Below are 21049 nucleotides of genomic sequence, written 5' to 3'. Positions count from 1 at the left end.
CACCATCGCTACTTTTGCTTATGCTGTCAGAATCAGCAACTCTTCTTAAACATACACAACCTTGCATTCAAAAACAAAACCACAACAGACTAACTTCGATCATATACTTGTTTACTTTAACAGAGTGCCCCTGTAAAAGAAATTCAGACTGGAAAGAAAGAAATCTGTCTCACAAAACCCACTCCTGTATTTAGCTCTCCCTCTTGTCCAATATTTAAGTGTGCCCCCAGTCTAAAGCTGCCAAAGAAAGTCAAGATCAGCAAAGACAGAGCCTCCCTGGCAGCAGTGGTCAGTGCTACGCATAGATGTGCCTTCCTGGACTCACTCCACAGAGCCATTCAACAGGAACCAGCGTAGAAAGCAAAGCGGTGAACTACTGCGTTCACAACAATGTGACCCAAAAGACCAGCTACAGAATTTCAATCCCACCTGCAAACACGAAGAGCCATGCATTTCAATATTACAGTAAATGTTTATTAGGGTTGCTCTGTAACCATGTAGCTCTCATTCCATCATTTACCACAGACCGAAGCAAGCGTTTGCCCTGGCAAGTCAGTTCAAGCTAGAGACTCCAAACAGGAAAAAGAAAATTCTTTGTCACGACAACTATTATTATAAACCTGACAAACCATCAGCATCCTCAGTGTTGTCTGGATACAGGCACCGGCTCTTCACACCAACACTGAATCTTCATCCAAGGCAGCTGCATGCTATTTACTAGCAGCACATAGCAGCAGCGCACTAGATACACCCATTCAGTATCAGCAGTCTACAGAACGTACATAGTCAGGAAGAAGTTCCAAAATAAAAAGGACAGTACTACATTTTGAATGGTTTATTAACACTTCAACTTTTAATAACTTTGAAGAAGCCCTGAAAGATAAGTTTTGCTTATTGACTTTGTCTTTTCCCCTTTGTCAAAATGTCACCTTCCACCTCCTCCCTCCCAAGGAGATAATGAAGTTTCAAGCTAGTGTTTGGTTGCTTATTATGTAAAAATTGGCTTCAATCATAGCAGCAGAAACATGCAAACTGGGGCAATAGTGTTTGTCAACAGTTTTTAGAGAATGCATAGAAATGCACAAATAACTTGTGAATTGATACAAATAACTTTTTCTTAAATGAAGTTCATATATATTTATTTATAAGTGGGTTAAATTTGGTGCCCAGAATTAACTGAAGCTATATCTTCTATTTAACTAGGCTTTTTCCCCCCAAACCATCACACTACCCTTTTTTTTAAAGTGCTATATTCATAAAAACTTTAAAATACTACTTTGATACTTATACTTGTTCTGTCTTGCCTTTTTGAGAAATCAGAAGGGCAACCTGCAATGCATATTTAACTGAAGTTATACATTTACCCTCACACAATTTTATGGGCATCTTCATCTGATTTTATCACCAGGAGCAGTGGAGAGTGCTTACATACACAAGTAAGCAGGCAGACAAAGCAAGAAGTTCTAACCATTTCAGGAACAAAGACAAACAATTTAATCCATATTACATAATTAACTGAATACAATTGATCTCATCCAAAGTGACTCCTGAGAGCAAAATAGTTTTAGCATTACATTTTATATACAGCTGTGAAGGGATTACTGGAAACCAAGACGTTATCCTTATACCATTAGTAAGTACACTGGTTATGAGGCCGCTGCACACTATCACTTTGAAGACATTACTTAAACCATGACCAAGATTTACCACCACCTGTTTGTTATTTATGAAAAAAAAAAGTTATTTCAATCTGATTTTATCATTATTTTTACCTTATTACTCTTGCCACACATCAAAACCTGGGTCAGCTGAACAATGACTCCTTTTTCTGCTCTCAAGTCCTAAAAGTGCTAGCTACCCTTGAAAACCTCTGTACACTATGCTATAAACATTGTAACATCTTCCAGAGAATTCCCCACCCCACCTTCAATGCAGCAATGACTGCTCTGTCTGAAGCAGACTACATCCTGCACACTATTGCTTTCATTATTTTCCATGTAATCAGTTTTTGGAACTGGCTATGACAGTCTGATGTGGCAATGTTCTGTTAGAGGAAATAAAAAGATTTAAAAAAAAAAAACAAACCAGGACTACAACATTCTGAACCAGTGGAACCAAAATAATCAAGACCTCAACACAGCTTTTCCAGTCACTGGGATAGAAGGAGACTTGAATGCAGACACTTGAACAAGTAATTGGAAACATCTGTGCTTGCATGCTTAAGTGAAAAGATAAGCAATATTTGCATTTTCTTCATCAACTTCCTTGAAAATATGCACGATTTTATAAAAAAAGTTTATCACAGAAAGCAATGACAGAACATGATGTAATTATAGTTTTCTTTTTTTAAAAAAAGCACTAGGAATCAAAGGCAACCAAGATAACATACATCTTCTCCAGAACATTTTTCTCAGCTACATAAGGTGTGCATACACCAAGGTCTAACACACTTAGCTGCACCACATCAAGTCAAGCTGTCCAAGAGCATATACGATTTTGCTTACAGGAGTATACCCCTTCCACAATTTTTCAAGTTTACAAGTAATTCCCTGTATTGGATTATGCTTAGCCAGAAGTACAGATAATATTTTGTTCCAATACTACAGTTTGGTTTTATGACTTATTCAGAGATGAGGCAAGACATAAGATTAAGTGCAGGGAAGCATTTCAGACCCCCACAAAATGCATTCTTTAAAACTTAGCTATACATGACTAACACAGGTAGATCTGCCAAGAGTTGCATTAAAATTATTTTCATTTTCAAAAGGTGAGCAACTGAGGCTCACTCAGCAAATATCAACTCTTCTGCATCATGGAATTCACTATGGGTGTCTGAAAGATTCAGCTTGCATTTCTGAATATCTGCTGAAACAGAATTACGAACTAAGTTAGTATATATGAATTAAGTACTCTTATGAAATCAAAGAATAATGTTGACTCCTGGAAGACACCCAGAAGATCCAAAGATGGAACAGAAGGTTGATTATTACACTCCCGCACAATTCAAGCAAACTGTTAATATATTGATAACATTCACATCTGGTATTTGTACCTGCTGGATATCCAAATTACGCTGCTCCAAAACAAGTTTGATAACCATCCCCTCTGTAGCTGAAAGCAGCCAGAAAACAGTTCATTTTAAACAAATGGAATGCAAACCTTTTTTTTTTCCCCAAAAAACTTCAATTACAACAGTCTAAGCCAGAGACTTAAGCAAATAAACTTCAAAATAGCCATTTGTTACAAGTAGCAAATTACCATGAACAATGAACTTGTTAGGAATCCCTTCTAAAAGTACAACACACACAAACAGGCTACCCAGCAGAAAAATGTTAACAATTTTATTTCTTTTGTAATGTTAAATATTATGGGACAGGACTGTAAGGATGAAGAACTCTCAACAATGCCTCACAAGAAGTAAGAAACGAATTCTGCCATGATATTAGCAAAGTAAGGTAAGGAGAAAATTTACACAGTAAGAGGCACCATTTCCCCCAGAATACCTTTTGCCATATTCCTGAATGAGTGGGATTAGCAATCTAATAAATCATTTTTCAAGAGGTAACAGCAACAGATAAAATTTTAAAGGATTATTAAAATAACATTTACAAGACTCTGAACAATTTTTTAATTCTTATTAAAACCACAGAAAGAGAACAATTCTTTATTTATGAATTTTCATAAAGGACTGACTGTGCAACTGACACCTGCTATTGATGACTTAATGTACAATTTTGTCCAGTAGCCGAACAGTTTCTCTTTTCAGATTGTATTTTCTAATCGTGCGAGACCATTAAAGGCAAAGCCTGTTATGATGCTGTACACAAAAATGGCCACTTGGACCATACTACCAATGAAGTGGTAGGTAAACAAATCTTTTTCTGGCCGAGGAAAAAAAAAAAACAAACAAAACCAAAAAAAACCCAAAAAAAACCCTCAAAAAAAAAAAAGGAAGCTGCATTTTGCATGCTTCTCTCACTCATTCTTTCTACAATATGAACTTCCCTAGAAAGAATCCAATGAAAATGGCTGCAATTACAACAAGAAGTGAAGGAAGAGAATTAGAGCCATTATCTCTGAGGGCCAAAGCTGTGGGTGATCCAGATTTATCTGAGTGCGCTACCTTTCTGAGCCTCAAGCCTTCATCCTGAGGGGGAAAACAACACAGATGGGAAAAAAAATTATGAATACACCTTCTTTACAATAGTAAAAACTGAACTCAAAGGCCAAATTTGCTGGCGAATATTTAAATAAGTAAAAAAACCCAACAAACCAACAACCAACATTGCGCCACACCAAAATCCAAAATATAAACATAGGAAACCATAGTTTTTCAAATAAGGACAGGTAATCACTAGTCTCTCTCTCTCTCTCTCATTAAGAAAGATTCTGAAATTCTTGCTAGGCACAATAAAGAAGCCTGCTTTTAGTTACCGTGTCAGAATTGAATAGCAGTAATTCCTTATTATTAAGGAGAAACATCTACTTTATGTAGGGCTTCTCCAAACGTTCCAGTGCCATCAGAATTACAGCTGTGGAGACACCATTATTTTATGGCTCTTTAAGAGGCTACCATGGCCAATGAAACTGTCAGATACACAAACACAAATTTATAGAAAAGTCACCAAAAGTCATGTATTGACTAATAGAAAAGTCACCAAAAGTCATGTATTGACTAATTACAGATTACTGAAACGGGACCTTTATATAAAAGTACTGGAAAGTAGTGTTTGCTTACCTTCTCTGGCCAAGCAATTGTTCTTGTTCACTAATAATTTGTGATACAGAATGTTACCTCTTTGGATTTCATTTACTATTCTTAATAATAATAATAATAATGCACTTTTATTAAAAGCTACTCATTCAGTATTTCTGACTTAGACTTAAAGTAACTAAAACCACCTTAAACAGGACCATTTCACTTAAGAAGAAAATTCCACAGCTTCAGTATCTCATCCATGACAATCACAAAGTTTCAATCACTGAGAAGTTCAAAATATACAGGACAGTAAAATCGTATTACATATCAATCTTGACATTCTAACAATTCTATTTACTTTCTGGAATACGCATCTATTGGCCTAATTACAAAATAGACCTTTCAATCAAGAAAAATGAAGCCACTTCAATATAAACACAAAAGCAGAACTTACTCTCAGGTGCCGGTTTTCATCCGTCAGCTTCATAATCTCTGCCTGAAGTCTTTTGCACTCCTCCACTAGCTTCCTTGTTTCAGTATCATTAAGTGAAACGCTATGTGGTTTTGGCATCGGTCCATCCTGCTTAGATGTATTCAGTACTGGCGCGGGTTTGCTTGCATCTATATCATTCTACAAATATTAAGAATTACTTGAGAATTTTACTTACCTAGAGAAAAATCATCCACAGCTTAAAACTGAAACAATCCAGCTACTAATATAGTTCAATGAAGCTTATATTTACAGTAATCTGAACAAAAACTTCTGTTATCAGTTCAATTCCGATTAGCTCAAATATTAAAAAGCAAGAGAAAATTGCACCATTTACATTTGGTACTACATGCTACTGACACAAAAATAAATACTTTAGCTGTGACCCAGAAGGCATCCAAATGACAGCATAAACTGCATGAAACAGTATTTGAACTTGGGGGGGGGGGGGGGGGCAGGGAATAAAAGGAAGAAAGTAATCCCGCAATAGTAATAAACAAAACAAAGTAGAAGGAAAACAGGTTATGTCACAAACTAATACAAAGTATGTATGGCACAAATATTTTGCACTTATAGCACCTCTTACTGAAGGAAAATAAAGTATTGCACAAACATGGAATTTAGGTCTCACAGCATCTCTGAATTACACATGACTAATTTTGAATACAAGTGAAAAGTCACACAAAAAGCTGTGAAAAAGCCAAAAGTAAGATTAAAAATCTAGTTCCCACAGCTCTGCTCAAAACACACAATGATCTTCAGCAGAAATTAATAGTTCAATGGATTCAGCTGTATAGCCCAGGTTACCACTTGTAAAAACACAGCATTCATATGGCAATACACTCAGATCAGATCAGATTCAGGCTTCTGTATTGCTACTTGCTTGGCTATACAGCTATGCCATTTAGACCACCACCATACTGCACCTTTCGTAACCAAAGTAGTCCAAGCTAAGTACTAAATGCAATAGAAAACCTATTAAAAGGTAATCACATCTACGTAATAACAAAGCAACTTAAAAAAAGGTGCAAGAATTTCTTTAGTTCCTATGCAAGTGGCAGTTATTTGGTCTACAACATCTACTTGCATTTTACAATTTCTTGCAATGCAGCCATAGACAGGCAAACAGCCAGATCCTGCTACTCCCCACAGATACTCCTAAGTGGATTTAAAAAGACCAACACAATTAAATCATGAGTAAGCAGATTGCAACCTGTTGCTTTTTTAACTGGTTAGCTAGCTGAATTGAATTCCTTTAGTAGCACTGAAACTTCATGAAAGACCTAAGTCTTATATCTCTGGAACAAACCTCCTTCTGCTGTTCGACCTCACTGACTGGTGTTCTTCATGTCAATTTTCTGGCTATGACTGGTAGGCATCTGAAGAAAGTTGTTGCTTACTGGAGCGAAATACTTGTGTCCTGGTGTAGGTATATCCTGAGGTGGCAGGTGAGGCTTACCCCCAGGACTTGACAGATTTCTCATTGCCAAGTTTAAGGACATTGACTAAATCAACTGCTAAAGCAGGGGTTTGCAACCCCATGCTGCTACTCAGAAAAATACAAGTATTTTATACAGTCAATACTATGAAGATACCACACTGAAGAAAGCACAGAAGGAGGTAGTTTTGTATAATCCACTACATTTCTCTCACTACATTATACATTTTATACAATTAAGAACAAGTATATTTTTTTCATTATCTAAGATGCAATTTAGTAAGAAGGTAAAAAACACAGAAAGTAGACAACTAAGTGCCTTGATAATAAATGCTTAACTTTACAGTTTTAGTATTTAACACACACTTAGGCAGCTTACACCTGAATAAAAGGCTGAAACTCAAATTACCCTTGCAAAAAAAAAAAGAAAAAAACCAACAAACAAAAAAACCCCCACAACAAACTATGAAACTCATCAAGAACATTATGCTGACATTACATCCAAAAAGTCTCTTTACATTACACTCCAAAAAACTATATTGGAAGAATACTTGCAAAGACATCTACTGGCCAGGTAGCAGCCTTCATGGAGACCCTTTATGCATGTAAATAACAAGTAACAAGATGGTTTTTACATGCATGGAGCCATGCTACTTTCCCCCAACATGCTTTATAGACTACTGTAAAAACTAGACAGTATTAAAGAGAAAAGTCAAGGCCATAGTGAAGAAGGTTGTTCACAAAAATCCTACTTTAGCACTCTCTTCACAATGCTAAACACCAAAAAAAAAGCCCAAAACCAAAACCCAAAAACAAAAAAACCAACCACAACAACCCAGAATATACACTATTAAGATTCCATAAATCAGAATTTCAAGTATGAGGGCAAAAAAAATGTTCATGCATAAGAATTCAGTCATAGTCTGCAAAACTTCTAGGTAACTGACAGTTTACTACTATTCCAAATACCAGGCAACACAAAACAGACACCTTCAGTCTATATACAATGCAACTGTCATCTCCTACACAACTGGAATAGATCTTGTCTGAAGGCAAGAGCATGAACAAGGTAATGGAAATTTTTTTGTCTGATTATCTGTTTTTACCCACTACCTTAAAAAAAAATGCATTTAGGATTCCTAAAACATGCACTAATTCTAATTGGTACTTCCTTTTCTAATTCAGCTGAATTAGAAACATATTTTTTTTATGTTGAAAAGCACTTAATCTTTTAAAAAGCAAATTATGCAATTCACTTTTCATTGTGTGTAGTATTGAAGATTATTTATTTTTAATCTGACAGCAATAACATTCTAAAGCAAATCAACAATAAGAATAATGGAAAGATAATAATTTCTGGCACTAGTCTCCATGGCTGAAGGATTTTAAGATACAGTTGGACAAGGTGCTCCCTTTCCAATGAAAGGCTTGAGCAGATATTTCCTTTCAATCTGGGCTGTTCTACAATCCTATGAATCTTTGAAAATGTTATATACTGAACATCCCTCCCATCTAATTTAGTACAAATTTCTACAATCCATTTAATTAACTAATGATATACGCCTAAAAAAAATTCAAAACAAATTTCCGTGAGATCCTACCAGACAATGCATGACAGTTTCTTACTTACCAGTTTATCGTTTTCGTTGGGCATTTCAAACACACATCTCAATTTGGAGTCCATTAACTCATCAGGCTTTGCTTCTTTCCACTAAGACAACAATTAGTATAGTTATTTAACTCTATTTAACTCACGCAAACATTTGAACAGTTCATAAGCTTGCTCTTGGTACTTGCCTCCTACACAGCTGAATACTGCCCTTACCCTAGCTGCAGTTTCTGATTTGCTTCCTTAAGAGTATGGTTTTGTTCACTTTGACTACTGCAAAGTAATGAAAGCTAGAAATGGTTAATCAACGGAACCAGAAATAGAAATTAGTAAATTGAACGCAAGGATGGATCCAGAGGTGTGTAGGGGATAGGGAGGGGACAATACAGTCGTTCCTTTAACACACAATGAGGAACAAGTATATCTGAGTCTGTTTATGAACAAAGTTCTAGCCTTATCACTCCTTGGTAAATGTACTCCTTATGTCCTATCTTGAAAGCACCAATTTTAAACAAAAAGGTTGAAAGACACCTTTTCATGTCTCCATATTTAGTTTCAGAAGAAATTTCTTTAGTTCTTCATCTTTTAGCTTTTTAACCACTTCCTCATTTTACTGCATAATACATTACCATTTAGGCCTAGAGAATTTTCAAATATGTTTATAAAAAACGTTTTAAATTTTAACAGTTACCAATATATCTAAATAATTATAAAATACACTGGAATTTCGCTGTTCAACTGACAATTAACTTTTAAAAGCATGCACCTCATGTAGTTGCCTTAAATCCTTAGGCTCAGAAACTGATCTGAAGTCTACAGCAATTTTTCCAATAGGTCCTCTGAAATTACCTTAGAACTGCAGGTCTTACAGACTAGACCCAGGTTTTTCACAACACACTTCCCCCTTTTTTTGTTTGTTCTCCTTTTCAGTGGCATTAGTTGTACAGTTAACTTGTAACTACAATTATCGATTTTCTGCAACATATGTTTCTCAGTATGCTACACTTAAACACACCGAGAAAGCAATTATCTGAAAGGTATTTCTGAAGTGGCTTTTTATATCCTCACCAAATAGTTACACTTCACTTACCACACATAACCAAAAGCTATCAAAGCATAGTAAGAAAAAGTAAACCAGAACAAGAAGGAAGAGAAACATTAACTTTCGAGCTACATGTCTCAAAAAACTTCACAAAATCTACAAGGTTTTCCACTGTTTGCAGTGAAGCGTGATGCCACAGTAGTCTTTCCTTTCATATAAGGGGACAGAGCCTCAATCTGCCGGTCTAGTGGATTTCAGCAATTTATAAAACCTCATCTCTATCCTTTGTTTCCCCTCTCCTCCTCTGCCTTGAGTGAGCACTGAACATACCTGTGTAAACCCAGGCATTCCTTAAACAGTCTCTAGAGACAGAAGCCTATGCATCTTTTCCCCTCCACCTTAATATACAAGCTTACGGGAGTTCATGTACACCCTCAAGGGCGTGTTAAGACAACCGAAGGCTTCCTTCCCATTTCTGCCAGCTTGTAACGTCAGCAACAGATGTCCTTCCTTCTGAATTAACAAACACGAACCTAAATATCTTCTTTCTGGACCTTTCATCAGACCAGTCCTGCCTGAGAACAGAATCTACAGCATATTCTGTTAAAACGGAATATAAATCTACGATTTTGCTGTATTTAGCCACTTGGTATCTCTTAGAGAGACCTATCTTAGTCTTCCAAATGTTTTAATTTGTTATAATCCCATACAACATTTCACTGAAACACTTTTCAAACCAAATGCACCTATTTCATACAGCTTCAGGCTTGTTCTTTAAACATACTCTTGATTCCTTCAAATATAATCTGTTGATCCCCTTCAGATTAGCCACATATAGGGTACAACATGCTCATATTTTAACACTGAACTGACTTTACCTTAGATTCACTATTTCCATTCCACCAGTTCATTAAGCGAGTTCTAAGAACTAAGCTTGTATTTAATATTAAAATACCTGAATCACATATGCAAGTCGTACTTGTTCAGAGAAAACCCAATTCTTCTCCAGAAAGAAATTGCAAAAACACGACTCATTTGCACTTAAGCCTGAGTTTCTAAGAAAAAAAAAATATACAACAGTCATTTTACCCCATTTTTACTTACCACTGCCTCCATATCTGAAATATTTGGTGGTGCATAGGTTGTTTGTACCATAAACTTGTGTTTACTCTTCTCATTTGGGTCATAGTCAAAAGGCTGCAGCATTACTGTTCACAGGAAAAAAATAAAGGATAAAACTCTTGATTCTTCAGCTAATCACTGTAACAAGCATGCTATCTATACGCTTCAGATTTGCTTCTCACTGAACAGACACTGAAAGTTGAAATGCAAAAGACAGTATTGAAAATACAGCAGATATACACTGTAGCAACCAGTACTGAGAGGAAAGAGCTTGTAAGTTTTTCAGTCTGGTGTAGATGACATTAATTATTTCTGTAATTACTATAGCTAAAAGGCATTTCATATACAAGTATGAACAAACAGATCCTGTAAGGCAGACACCAAAAAAAAAACCCCCAAAACAAACAAACAAAAAAACCCCACAAACTCAAGCAAACAGCACAGGACTTTGCTTTGGAATAAACACATTGTGTGATTAAATGCACGCAAATTTAGAATTGTAGCACACATTACAATAGTTACACGGGAGGTGGGAGGTGGTATATTAATCTAAGCTGGGAGCAAAACTACTAAAATACTTCAAAAACTACAGTTACTATAGGAGGTAAAGCTGTCTAGGGTTTTAATAATACATCTTCAAAATGCTTTCAAACTGAGCTCTTTGTAAAAAAAAAATCTAGCATTTAAGTTATATAATAACTACACAATATATTATACTCAGGTTTTAACATTCTTAACCGTAAATCCAGTCTAACAGTTAAAAGTACTCCAAAAACCAGGTACACAATTTAACTCTATGCCACGTTTTGGGTCTCCATTGCACCTTACCAGCAAATAGAGGGATGAGAGTCAAAATCAAATTCCCTGTAAAGGCAGCTTTAAGTGAAACATTAAAATAAAATGCATAATACTCCTTGCATTTTATCTTATGTATTTTCTCTCTGCATTTTCAGCTTTCAACATATTGTAATGCAGTTTTAAAAAAAAAAAAAAAAAGAAAAAGAAAAAAAACATACCACCACCTGGATGGAACCAGATTCTTTGACACAACAAAGTCTGTGCTACAACTTTTTGTTGTACTTTTTGCTACCAGAGTTTGATTATGCAAGCAGTTTATACTTTCTAAATTAATGCCTTTTCACTGTATTTTCAGCTTTCCAGAGTTTAAAACTCTGTTGGTTAAGAACAGAAACTTATGCTTCTAAAGTTGTTATTTTGAGGTGTGCACAATCCTGGTGAAAAAAATTACATCACTGACAGTATAGCTTCCATTATTTCTACAATACAATACTTTTAAATGAAAGCTTTAATTACAGCAGCACGGCACCACCTTCATCCATCCAAGTTATACAAGGTCATCCAGGCGCAGACTGTGTTTTTACACTACATAGCAGCTGTCCCGGTCATCCTGGCATCACTATTATGTGTGTGGTTTCTTTAGTTCACAGGGACTGAAATAACACGATGTTTATAATACAGACCAGGAGATTACAACTTTTATAGGATATAGTTGCATACCCAGGGGCATATTATAAGGGTTTGTAGAACCACCTGAATACACAAGTTTTGTTATCGTAGTGCTGGGGGACTACTGAAGCAGAGAGAGGGATACACAACAAGCAGCATCTACCTCCAACCATACTGGCTGGAGCAGACCCTGAAACAAACTATCATGTTAGCCCCCTTGTCTCCTTTCAGAGACAACTAGTTGCCTTAGGCCAGATGGGAGGACTGAACAACACAAATTATATTTAAACATGTGTATGTAGGTACAACACTTGTGACTTGGTCTATCAGAGGATAAGGACTCAGAGAAGCTGAAGTAGTTTTGGATAAAGATTTAAAAAACCCCAAGAATAACATTTCTGGAGTCCTATCAACAGGTATCTGTAAATGTACCTATAGCAGAAATACTGACTGAGCTAGAAAAATACACTGTAGTCTCTGAACAACCTTCCCATATATTCTAAACCAATTTGTAGACTTCAATACTGCTATAGTTTTAAACAATTCAATTATATTTTCCACAATTCTGAATCTTCATTGGATGTACAGTTCAATATGCTTCCCTTCACAGAAAGTAAATTCTTCACGGTAGGACTGAACTGCATTAGTATATAAAATGCTAAGTGCAGTATCAAAATTACTAACTTGGCCTTTCCATTTTCCATTCACTAGTACCTATGAGAAAAGTTACTTCTAAATTTAATTACACTGCCACCCAACCTTAGGCCTTAAGTACTAGTTACAATTTGCAGGTGTTTGCTACAGGATGGTTATATATTTATTTTTTTCCCCTTGAATTTTATATACAATGTAATCAAAGGGTAAGTGAATAATCTGAATCAGATTTATCTCACAAATAAAGTACATAAAGGAACTGCATTATTTGACATGCTTTCAAACAACCTGTTTGGAAAGGTTTAAAAGTCAGGGTTTTTTCTTAATCATTGGTCCCACTGTGGTCCAAAACGTAACTGATCAAACTAAATACTTCTTCCATATATCAATGCTATAGCAATTTATCTCTAAGATTTTTTTCCATTATGGCAAAACCAGCTTTCCATCACCACAGAACTTCTTCACATGCTGGCAGAATCCCTGGATAACTAGTTAAATAACTTTACGTTCTTTGGCCACTCGGTAACAACTGAAAATCTCATTTAATTGAAAAGCTGCAGAAAAAGACAATCCACAAATTCAAAGAGCTCTTAAAGCTCTTCATGATTTTAAGTAATCATGGAAAATCTCCTAAATATACGAAAGCACAGTTTTAAACATATTCTTGGAATCCCCGAGTTGTCCAAAGATCACTTCTAGGGGAACCACAATAAACAGTTATGAAAGCAAGCCTCTTGTTAATAGGCCTAGGTTTTCTACACAGGAGGGCTTTCTCTCCACAAAATAAATGTCAAAGGGGTCTGAAAACCAGAAGGAAGAACAATAACAAGTTTTCTAAAAGAAGAGTAACACACTATATTCTGAAAAGAAAAAACAACAAGCAATTGTCAACAACAAGCAATACATGATACAATAATAAATAGTTAATTTAGGGCATCAAGGTAAAGAAAAACAGATCTTTCCAAATCAGTATTTTGGGGAGGAAAAAAGAAAGTGTAAACATTGCTGAAGAAGGCTACCTAGTGATTCACAATTAAATGATAAACAAAAAACCCATGGACTTTCTTAAAATGACTGTAAATTACATCTCCAACAATAGATTTAAAAACTGGGTTGACTTTCAATGAGCACGATGCATTATATAGGCTGAAGTCAACGTTTAGTTTTGAAAACAGTTTCAGCCCATGGTATCCTAGAGTGAATTCTCTCTGCACAACAACATGAGATAAATCTATTTTTAATTATATGAAAGATGAGTCAGCAGTGAAAAGATTCAGTTGAGAGATCGATGAGATAACAAAGTGGGTCACTAGAAAAATCATCTGCATAGTTAGCTTACCAAGTGACCCAAAAGAAATCATACGGTTAAAACCAAAAAGATTAAGCTGACACTTCGGGAAGAGAACTTAATTCTGAAAAGCACTGTAACTAAACAAGTACACGTGAAAGCATCTTGAGGGGGGGGGGGGGGGGGGGGTCACTGTAGCTGAATAACTGCATGAGAATCCAGTAATACAGAAAAAGGGATATCAAAGATTCCCTGCTATGCAAACTGAAGAGTCAAGCAGTATGATACTGTTTCCCTTTATTGGTGAATCTGAAGCTGAAATACTGTTTACAGCTCCAGTATTATCTCATTTAAAACACTGAAATATTCCAAGCATTAAAAGAATGACATAACTATGAAAACACATTTTAAAATAGGCAAATGGAATTCTTCAATCTCTGAAAAGAACGTCCAGCAATATCTTGATTGTGATATATGACTACCTACAGGAAAGATCCCTGATACCAGATCAAACACCCAGTCAAGACAAAATGGCTGCAAGTCGAAGTTGAAGATGGAAATGAAGTAGGCTTTTGACTACTTGAATCATGAATCAGTTCTCAGTAAAATGATCTTTCATCCACAAGATGCTGGATTGTCCACGGTAAACAATGTTGAAGTTTTAAAGGGTCACGTTCTACAGATCATATTAGATAAGTAAACTGGTGTCTCTCCTACAAGAAAACTTAGTCTAAGGTTTCAATCAACCATAAATACAAAGTATTTCTGAGTTACTCCTTGCAACATTTGAACACATAACCTGAAGCTTCTCCAGCTTCTTTTAAACTTCAAAGGGTATAAGAATATGAATCTGAAAAGCTCTGAGGTTTGCTCCATGTTCCCCTCTTGCTTTGCTATGGCTCTGCAATCATTCTACAAAAATTAACTTTCTAGACTTAGAACACGAGCTCACACCTGTATTGCCTGTGATCTCCACAACCTATAAAGAGGGGATTACCTGCTCTCCAAGTTGGGAAATATGGTATGTCTAGAGAAATAAAAGAGTTTCTCACCTCTTGGAGTCACTGGTTTGAGAATCCCCTTTATTCTGGAGATTCCTACCTCTAGATAATTGGGAGAATGACCCATGAAAATGTTACCAAATCAAGACTGACACTTAGTCTTATCCCATTTCCTTGACAATGTCTACTCCCACGATAACTAACACCTGGTCTTTTTGACACACACATTGCATAGGATTAGACCATTATACATCCAACTAACTTCATTCTGACAATCCACAGAATTTTGAATGTAAGCCAAATTTACATGGAGTTTCATGGAAAAAAAATAAAATACTGTCTGGCTTCAGGGCTCACACTCTGCTGAAAAGGATATTTTTTTCTTTTTTTATTCTCTCACCTAAAAAAAACCCAGAAACAGAATAAGGGGAGAGTGTCTCTATAGTGAAACATACTAGATTTTTCAAATTTAAGGGCTATGAACTGCTCCATTTACCTAAAGTAACAGCAAATATAATTTTTAAAAGCAATTTAATGACTGCCACTTAACATATATTACTGTGATAAATGGAAGAACTATGAAACAACAGAGTTCAGGGACCAGTACCATGGTCAAAACAACTATTCAAAACAACAGAATGAATTATTTTGGGGGTTTTCTTAAATGCAATGAACTGCCAAATGTTAAAACTTTAAACACATCACAGCATCCAAGAAATGCCCTACTTCAAGATATAAGCATGAATATAGTAGTCTGAAGAACAGATACCATTAAAGTCACTGCTATTTCCAACCTTCTTTTTCTCCTTTCAGACAGCTGCAGACAAATGTGACAAATGGCAAGTATTTCTATATGGAAGATTCTTCATGTATCATTGCAGGATCAAGCATTAGAGAGCTTCATTAAAGGCCTAAAACCACCTAACCTACAACTGCATATATTTATATTTGGTTTTACCTGAAACAATTACAGATGATCCTGGGTCAATAATTCCACTGTTCGGCCTCACACAGTATCGACGAGGTGCTGTGGTCTTCACTTTGAAGCATACTTTCCTATCTGATGGATTTCGTAGTTTAAGATTTGTAGTTACTACATCTGTAAAGGGACCTGGAAAAAGGGTTGTTGTTTTAAATATTCATGTAACTCTAGAAAAAAAAATCTGTGTATACATCACATATTTATAAAATACAACTTGATGGCAACAAAATTCTAAAAGCATGTTAAATCATACATCTGTTAAGCCCATACTGTTACACACAAAGCACGCTCTATCATCTTAGTTATAATAATAAACATTACAGCAATGAACAAATAATTCTTAAATAGTATGATAGACACAAGCTGCTGGTGCAAAAATTTCATATATATATATATATATATATATATGCTAATTTTACCAAATCATTCTTAACATTTTAAATACCTAGAAGGTAATGGTCATATGCAAATGTAAATTTTGCTGGAGTTTTCTTCAGGAACAGAAGCAACACACACTTTGGAACTCTTTCAAATGTTCAAAGATAGAAACACTGTGATACTGAAACATACTAACTGCTCTTGAGATTTCAAATTTCAACTTCTTTTGTGCTTCTGAGCTCCTATAGACTTGACAGAAATAGACACCAGCCTCATCTTTTAAACTCAAAATAGGCAAGAGAGATGATATGTTGTTTATGCACTTACTCTATAACTGATCCACAGGAAAGAAGTTATAGTTGCCATATTTACATATTCAATGCAGTGTATTCTCTAAACTGTGTTTATGTTAAACCACCAGGATAGGACTTGCCTCTAAAACTGGATTGGACAAGAGGCACAATTTCAATGTCAAGTTGCAAAAGTATGTCTTCCAACAAAGGTCACTGCCACGTGATGCCACACAGTAACAGCACAAAAAGCAAGTAAGGTTCACACTGTTCTGAGCTGTGTTAATGTCCCTTACGTTTGTGTCATCTGAAAGCAAGGCTGCACAGGCACTAAAAGAATGTAACTTAGAAAATGGAATCTCATATGAATATGAAATCAATTCAATAATATTTCATTGTACATAAATTTGAAGAACCTTCTTTATCATTCCTTACAAATTACACATTAAATTAGTACAAAATAATTTTCATCAGTATTGAAAACATGACAATTACTTTTCCATTAAAAAAACACAAAGAAAGCAAATTTTAGATTAAATTGGATGAAAGCTATACATGATATGAACAAGTTGTAAGGCACAACAAAACCACTAATTGCATGAGACAAAGGAAGTAAACTAAACTCTTTTCTGAACACCTGATTCCACAGAGGCGTCTGGACTATTCCAAAGGAAACGGTACTGGCCACTATCAAACATGTTACTACACTAGAGGGCTCACTACCCGACAGATATCTTTGTCTCATTCCAAACGCCAGATTTTGAGAGTCTTGACGCAAACACCAAGATACAAATCAATACAGGACTAAACCAGGAATTAATAAGAACCAGAATACAGAGACGTAGACAAAGATAAATGCAACCTAGGTTTACATTCAACAAGGTTCTTCTGTGAAAATAAGAACTGGTAGTACTTGTCAGAAACTTCATTTCTAATCTAGCTTTATACGATGGATTAAATAGTCACCCTCTCAATCCAAGCAAATTTTACACAGCACACACAAGGATGATTTACAAAACTACTTCAAAGTTTCCTGCCACTTGCCTCTTGACGGGTCTTGCAGGATCCAGTTGCATTTATTATAGTGTGGTCCAAAAATAACTCGCATCACCCATACCACAAGCTGAACTAAAATCAGGCAGCTGAACACTCCTCTAAATCTAAGGCTGGTGATACACTCAGAAAAGACCAAACATCTATTTTTGAGCTACACAAACATTTTTGAGGAAGTTGTTCAGAGACTCTTAGTAATAGCCACCTAGGCATTGCCTTTGCAGTGCCCAGCAGCATACAGCACCTTGAATCTGGCTTTCAAAGGTGGGGGCTGCTTTTTTTAACTGCAACTCTAGACAGCCTGAGGAGCTCTGCTTCTCAGTCATCTCAACTACTATTACTAACAAAATTCCACTCAAAGGAAAAAAAGGCTCATTTCAGAGGCTCATTTTGAAAGGCACAGTCACCAAGAAAAGGAGCTATACTATTAAAAAATAGCTTACTTAAGACAAAGCAGTGAATTTATAAAGTGATGATAAACTGTTTTTTAAACTTTAGGAAAAAAAATGTTGTTCCTTTTGAGACGTGAAAGCTGCCCTAATGCCTGCCTTCTCAAAGTACATAGTAATGAGATAGAAGTGACAGGAAATATCAGAATAATTTAAACAGTATTTTGAATCCTAACACCACAGATAATTGGGAAAAAAATAAATCTGCTTTTGTTCCCCAGGTACATGAATGCAGTGACCTCCTTTGCATTTCCTGGATACTTCCCAAAAAAAAAAGAACCTTTAGCTCAGGGACATTTTTTAGTATCAGACATTTCTTTCAGAGCAGACTGAAATCTTTTTCAAGGTCTAGAGCACCCTTCTTACAGCTTTACCTTTCCCCTGCTTTTTAAAAGCTTTAAAGAAAAAAAAAGCTGTATAAAGCTTCTGAGACTTGCAACCACCAGTTTTCATAAACAGCTGATAACAAACTGGTGTACACAAGGAAAAGATGACTGAATTTCACTGTTCCTGCAGAATCCAGCTGTTGTGGTAGTTCAGCGGCATACCAACAGACAGCACTGATCCGAGCATGGACAGGCAGGAAGAGACGCGAGGACAGTAAATCAGAAAAACATCTCTCTAACCACTCAGAAGCCACACAATCTAAATTAACGTAACATAGCCTTCAAAAAAGAAACCAGGCAACAGCAGAAGAGGATTCTGGAGTTCACATTCACACAAACATAAACACCACTACCCTTGGGGGAGTAAGGAAATAAAGTACAAGCTGGCACTAACAGTCTGAGCGCAAAAGCCTAAATCATGATGGTTACTTGAGAAAAACAAGAGAAGGGAGGGGAGGGGTAGAATCAGGAAGGAGAAACGCTTTGGCTGTACCACACAGCATCTAAACAAAGAAAAGAACAGGCAAAGATGGATAGACTCTGCACATGCATCAAAAGATGGACAAATGCATGCCAGCTTCATCTCAGAAAACATACAGGTATATCAGGACAGCATTATCCTCTGAAAAAGAGCATCTCACTGCTTGCATGACACCCAGGCCAAAGCTGGTTTTTATTGGAGCACTTAACCCTCAGACTGGCTGATTTCTAACTGTACCCACCAGACAAAATAGGTCGCGAGTACCCTCTACTGTTGTTTGCCCAATACTTCCACTGTAAACTGCTTAAGACTATCTTTTATCTTACATTTGTACAACTTAAGACAATGGACTTCTGGATCTGCAACTAGGGTTTTCAGAAGCTGTGGTAATTAAACTAACAAAATTCTCAAGCTATACAAATATAAATATGATGTCTAATGACAAGAGATCATTGCTTTATAGATCTATTTTTTCAATCTAACAATCTCTGGGAGTCAAAGCTACTTTAAAGGGGACAGGGAGTTCAGCAACCCCCTTATAGCAGTGTAAATTCAAGACACCAATGACAGCATCTTCCTAGAATAAAAGTTGTGAGAGTGCCAGATCATTCCAACAGTTTTGAACGGAGCCATGACAATCCATGCCGAGATTTTTCCTGTCTTTTTGACTTACAAGAAAGAGTCTTAGAAAGGAATGACAGACATCTACCTAATCACACCCAGAAATACTAGATATCTCCAAAAACATTAGGTACTGAATTTCTACTCCAGCAATCTTACAGTGCAGCACTAACGCTGGGGTTGCCTCTGGCAACTACACATCACAGACTACAGCAACTAGTGGGCAAGGAAGAAGCGACACAAATTCAGCAGAGCCAGTTTCCACTGCTGAAACACAGGGCCAAGTTTCCTGGCTTGCCACAAGCTTGCCAGTTACATTGCAATAAAACCAAAATACTATGTATTACTGGACAGGTAGAACGTGTACAGAGATTGTTTTGATCAACAGTGTTTTCTTCTCTTCAAATTTAAGTCTCCTTCAGTTCCTCAGCTCCAAAAGTCATCCTTCTACTGCCTGGGATGGTCAAACATAAGGGAAAAAATGATGACATGAATATGCCTTTCTAGAGTGGGAAGGAAGAGCTCAAACCAACCTCCTCAGCCTGGGGTACCCCTGGGAAAGGTGAGAGATCACCATCAGTATCTCTAGTTGTTGGTAGTACAGAGTGAATATAAAAGAACTTCGAAGAAGCGGACAGGTTTGGTTATCAAGGAGGTCCATTCAAATTAGTAAATCTGTCACAATGCACACACAGAGCCTGTCACAGAATATCACCTACCTAAAACTGGATAAGAAATTATCATTTTATTAAATATAAAATCTTTGATAATTAGAAGGCAGATAACTGGAGTTATAAAAAAATGAGCATGCACTATTAAACAGATTCAACAACATTTTATATGTAAAACCTTAAGGGTTAAGTATATCGTCTCTTTAAGACACTGAACAATAGCTGTTATAAAGACGTATATCTAAGATGATTGCCAGAAAGCACTCCCTTTCATGCACAGAACTAAAGTTTATTTCAGCTGTAAACTGGCACAGTAAAGGGATATATTCAACCACATCTGAAAACAATATAAGCACACATAAAGTACACAGACTGGCAAAAGGAACCCAAACTCCTTAAAATGTGTAAATTACAGTGTTAATTTCAAAAACTATGGGGATTATATGCTTTAAGTGAGATGCTGGTTTTTTCACAACTGTTTCATTACCTTTGAAATTCCAAGAGCACCTGAAAGATACAAAGCACTTCAAGACATCTTTACCAAAACAAACTGGGGAAGTTTTCTTTCAGCACACAATAAAGTCAGGTTGGGCAGGCAAAGAAAAATCATTTAGTGCATTTGACAATTTGAGCCCTAATAAATGAGAAAGGAATTAAAGTCAGTAGGATAAAAACTAGCAATAATATTATAAAGCCAGAAAGACAAATTCTGAGAATAAGTGAACTAACTTTTGTGATAGACCTGACAGTAACAGAGTAGGATCTCCACCAACTCATTCTGCTAGAATCAGAAGTAAAAACAGAATAAAGAAAGAATAAGTTAACATAGCCCCATGTAATCTACATTTGTACAATGTAATAAAAAAATATTTAATTAGGCCAAAATTTACTTGTTTTTCTTTCCCATCATTTGACATGGCAATCACAG

General features: G+C 36.1%; 1 protein-coding gene across 2 annotated transcripts in view; it reads right to left on the bottom strand.

Annotated features, from left to right (window-relative positions):
• Nucleotides 1-1470: 1470 nt before the first annotated feature.
• Nucleotides 1471-21049, bottom strand: part of VAPA (VAMP associated protein A) — a 30713-nt gene continuing 11134 nt past the window's right edge. The window contains exons 2-6 of one of the 2 annotated variants that reach the window (XM_037382238.1): nucleotides 15769-15921; nucleotides 10383-10486; nucleotides 8258-8338; nucleotides 5154-5330; nucleotides 1471-4147 (exon numbers count right to left, since the gene is read on the bottom strand). In XM_037382238.1, coding sequence (XP_037238135.1) covers nucleotides 3989-4147; nucleotides 5154-5330; nucleotides 8258-8338; nucleotides 10383-10486; nucleotides 15769-15921 — 674 coding nt within the window. In that variant the 3' untranslated portion in view covers nucleotides 1471-3988. The remainder of the gene's footprint in view (nucleotides 4148-5153; nucleotides 5331-8257; nucleotides 8339-10382; nucleotides 10487-15768; nucleotides 15922-21049) is intronic. The other variant, XM_037382240.1, reaches the window with a different exon arrangement.

This window comes from Falco rusticolus, chromosome 3 (genome assembly GCF_015220075.1).
Source record: "Falco rusticolus isolate bFalRus1 chromosome 3, bFalRus1.pri, whole genome shotgun sequence".
Classification (NCBI taxonomy): Eukaryota; Metazoa; Chordata; class Aves; order Falconiformes; family Falconidae; genus Falco; species Falco rusticolus.
This window is presented reverse-complemented; position numbering and strand designations above follow the sequence as displayed.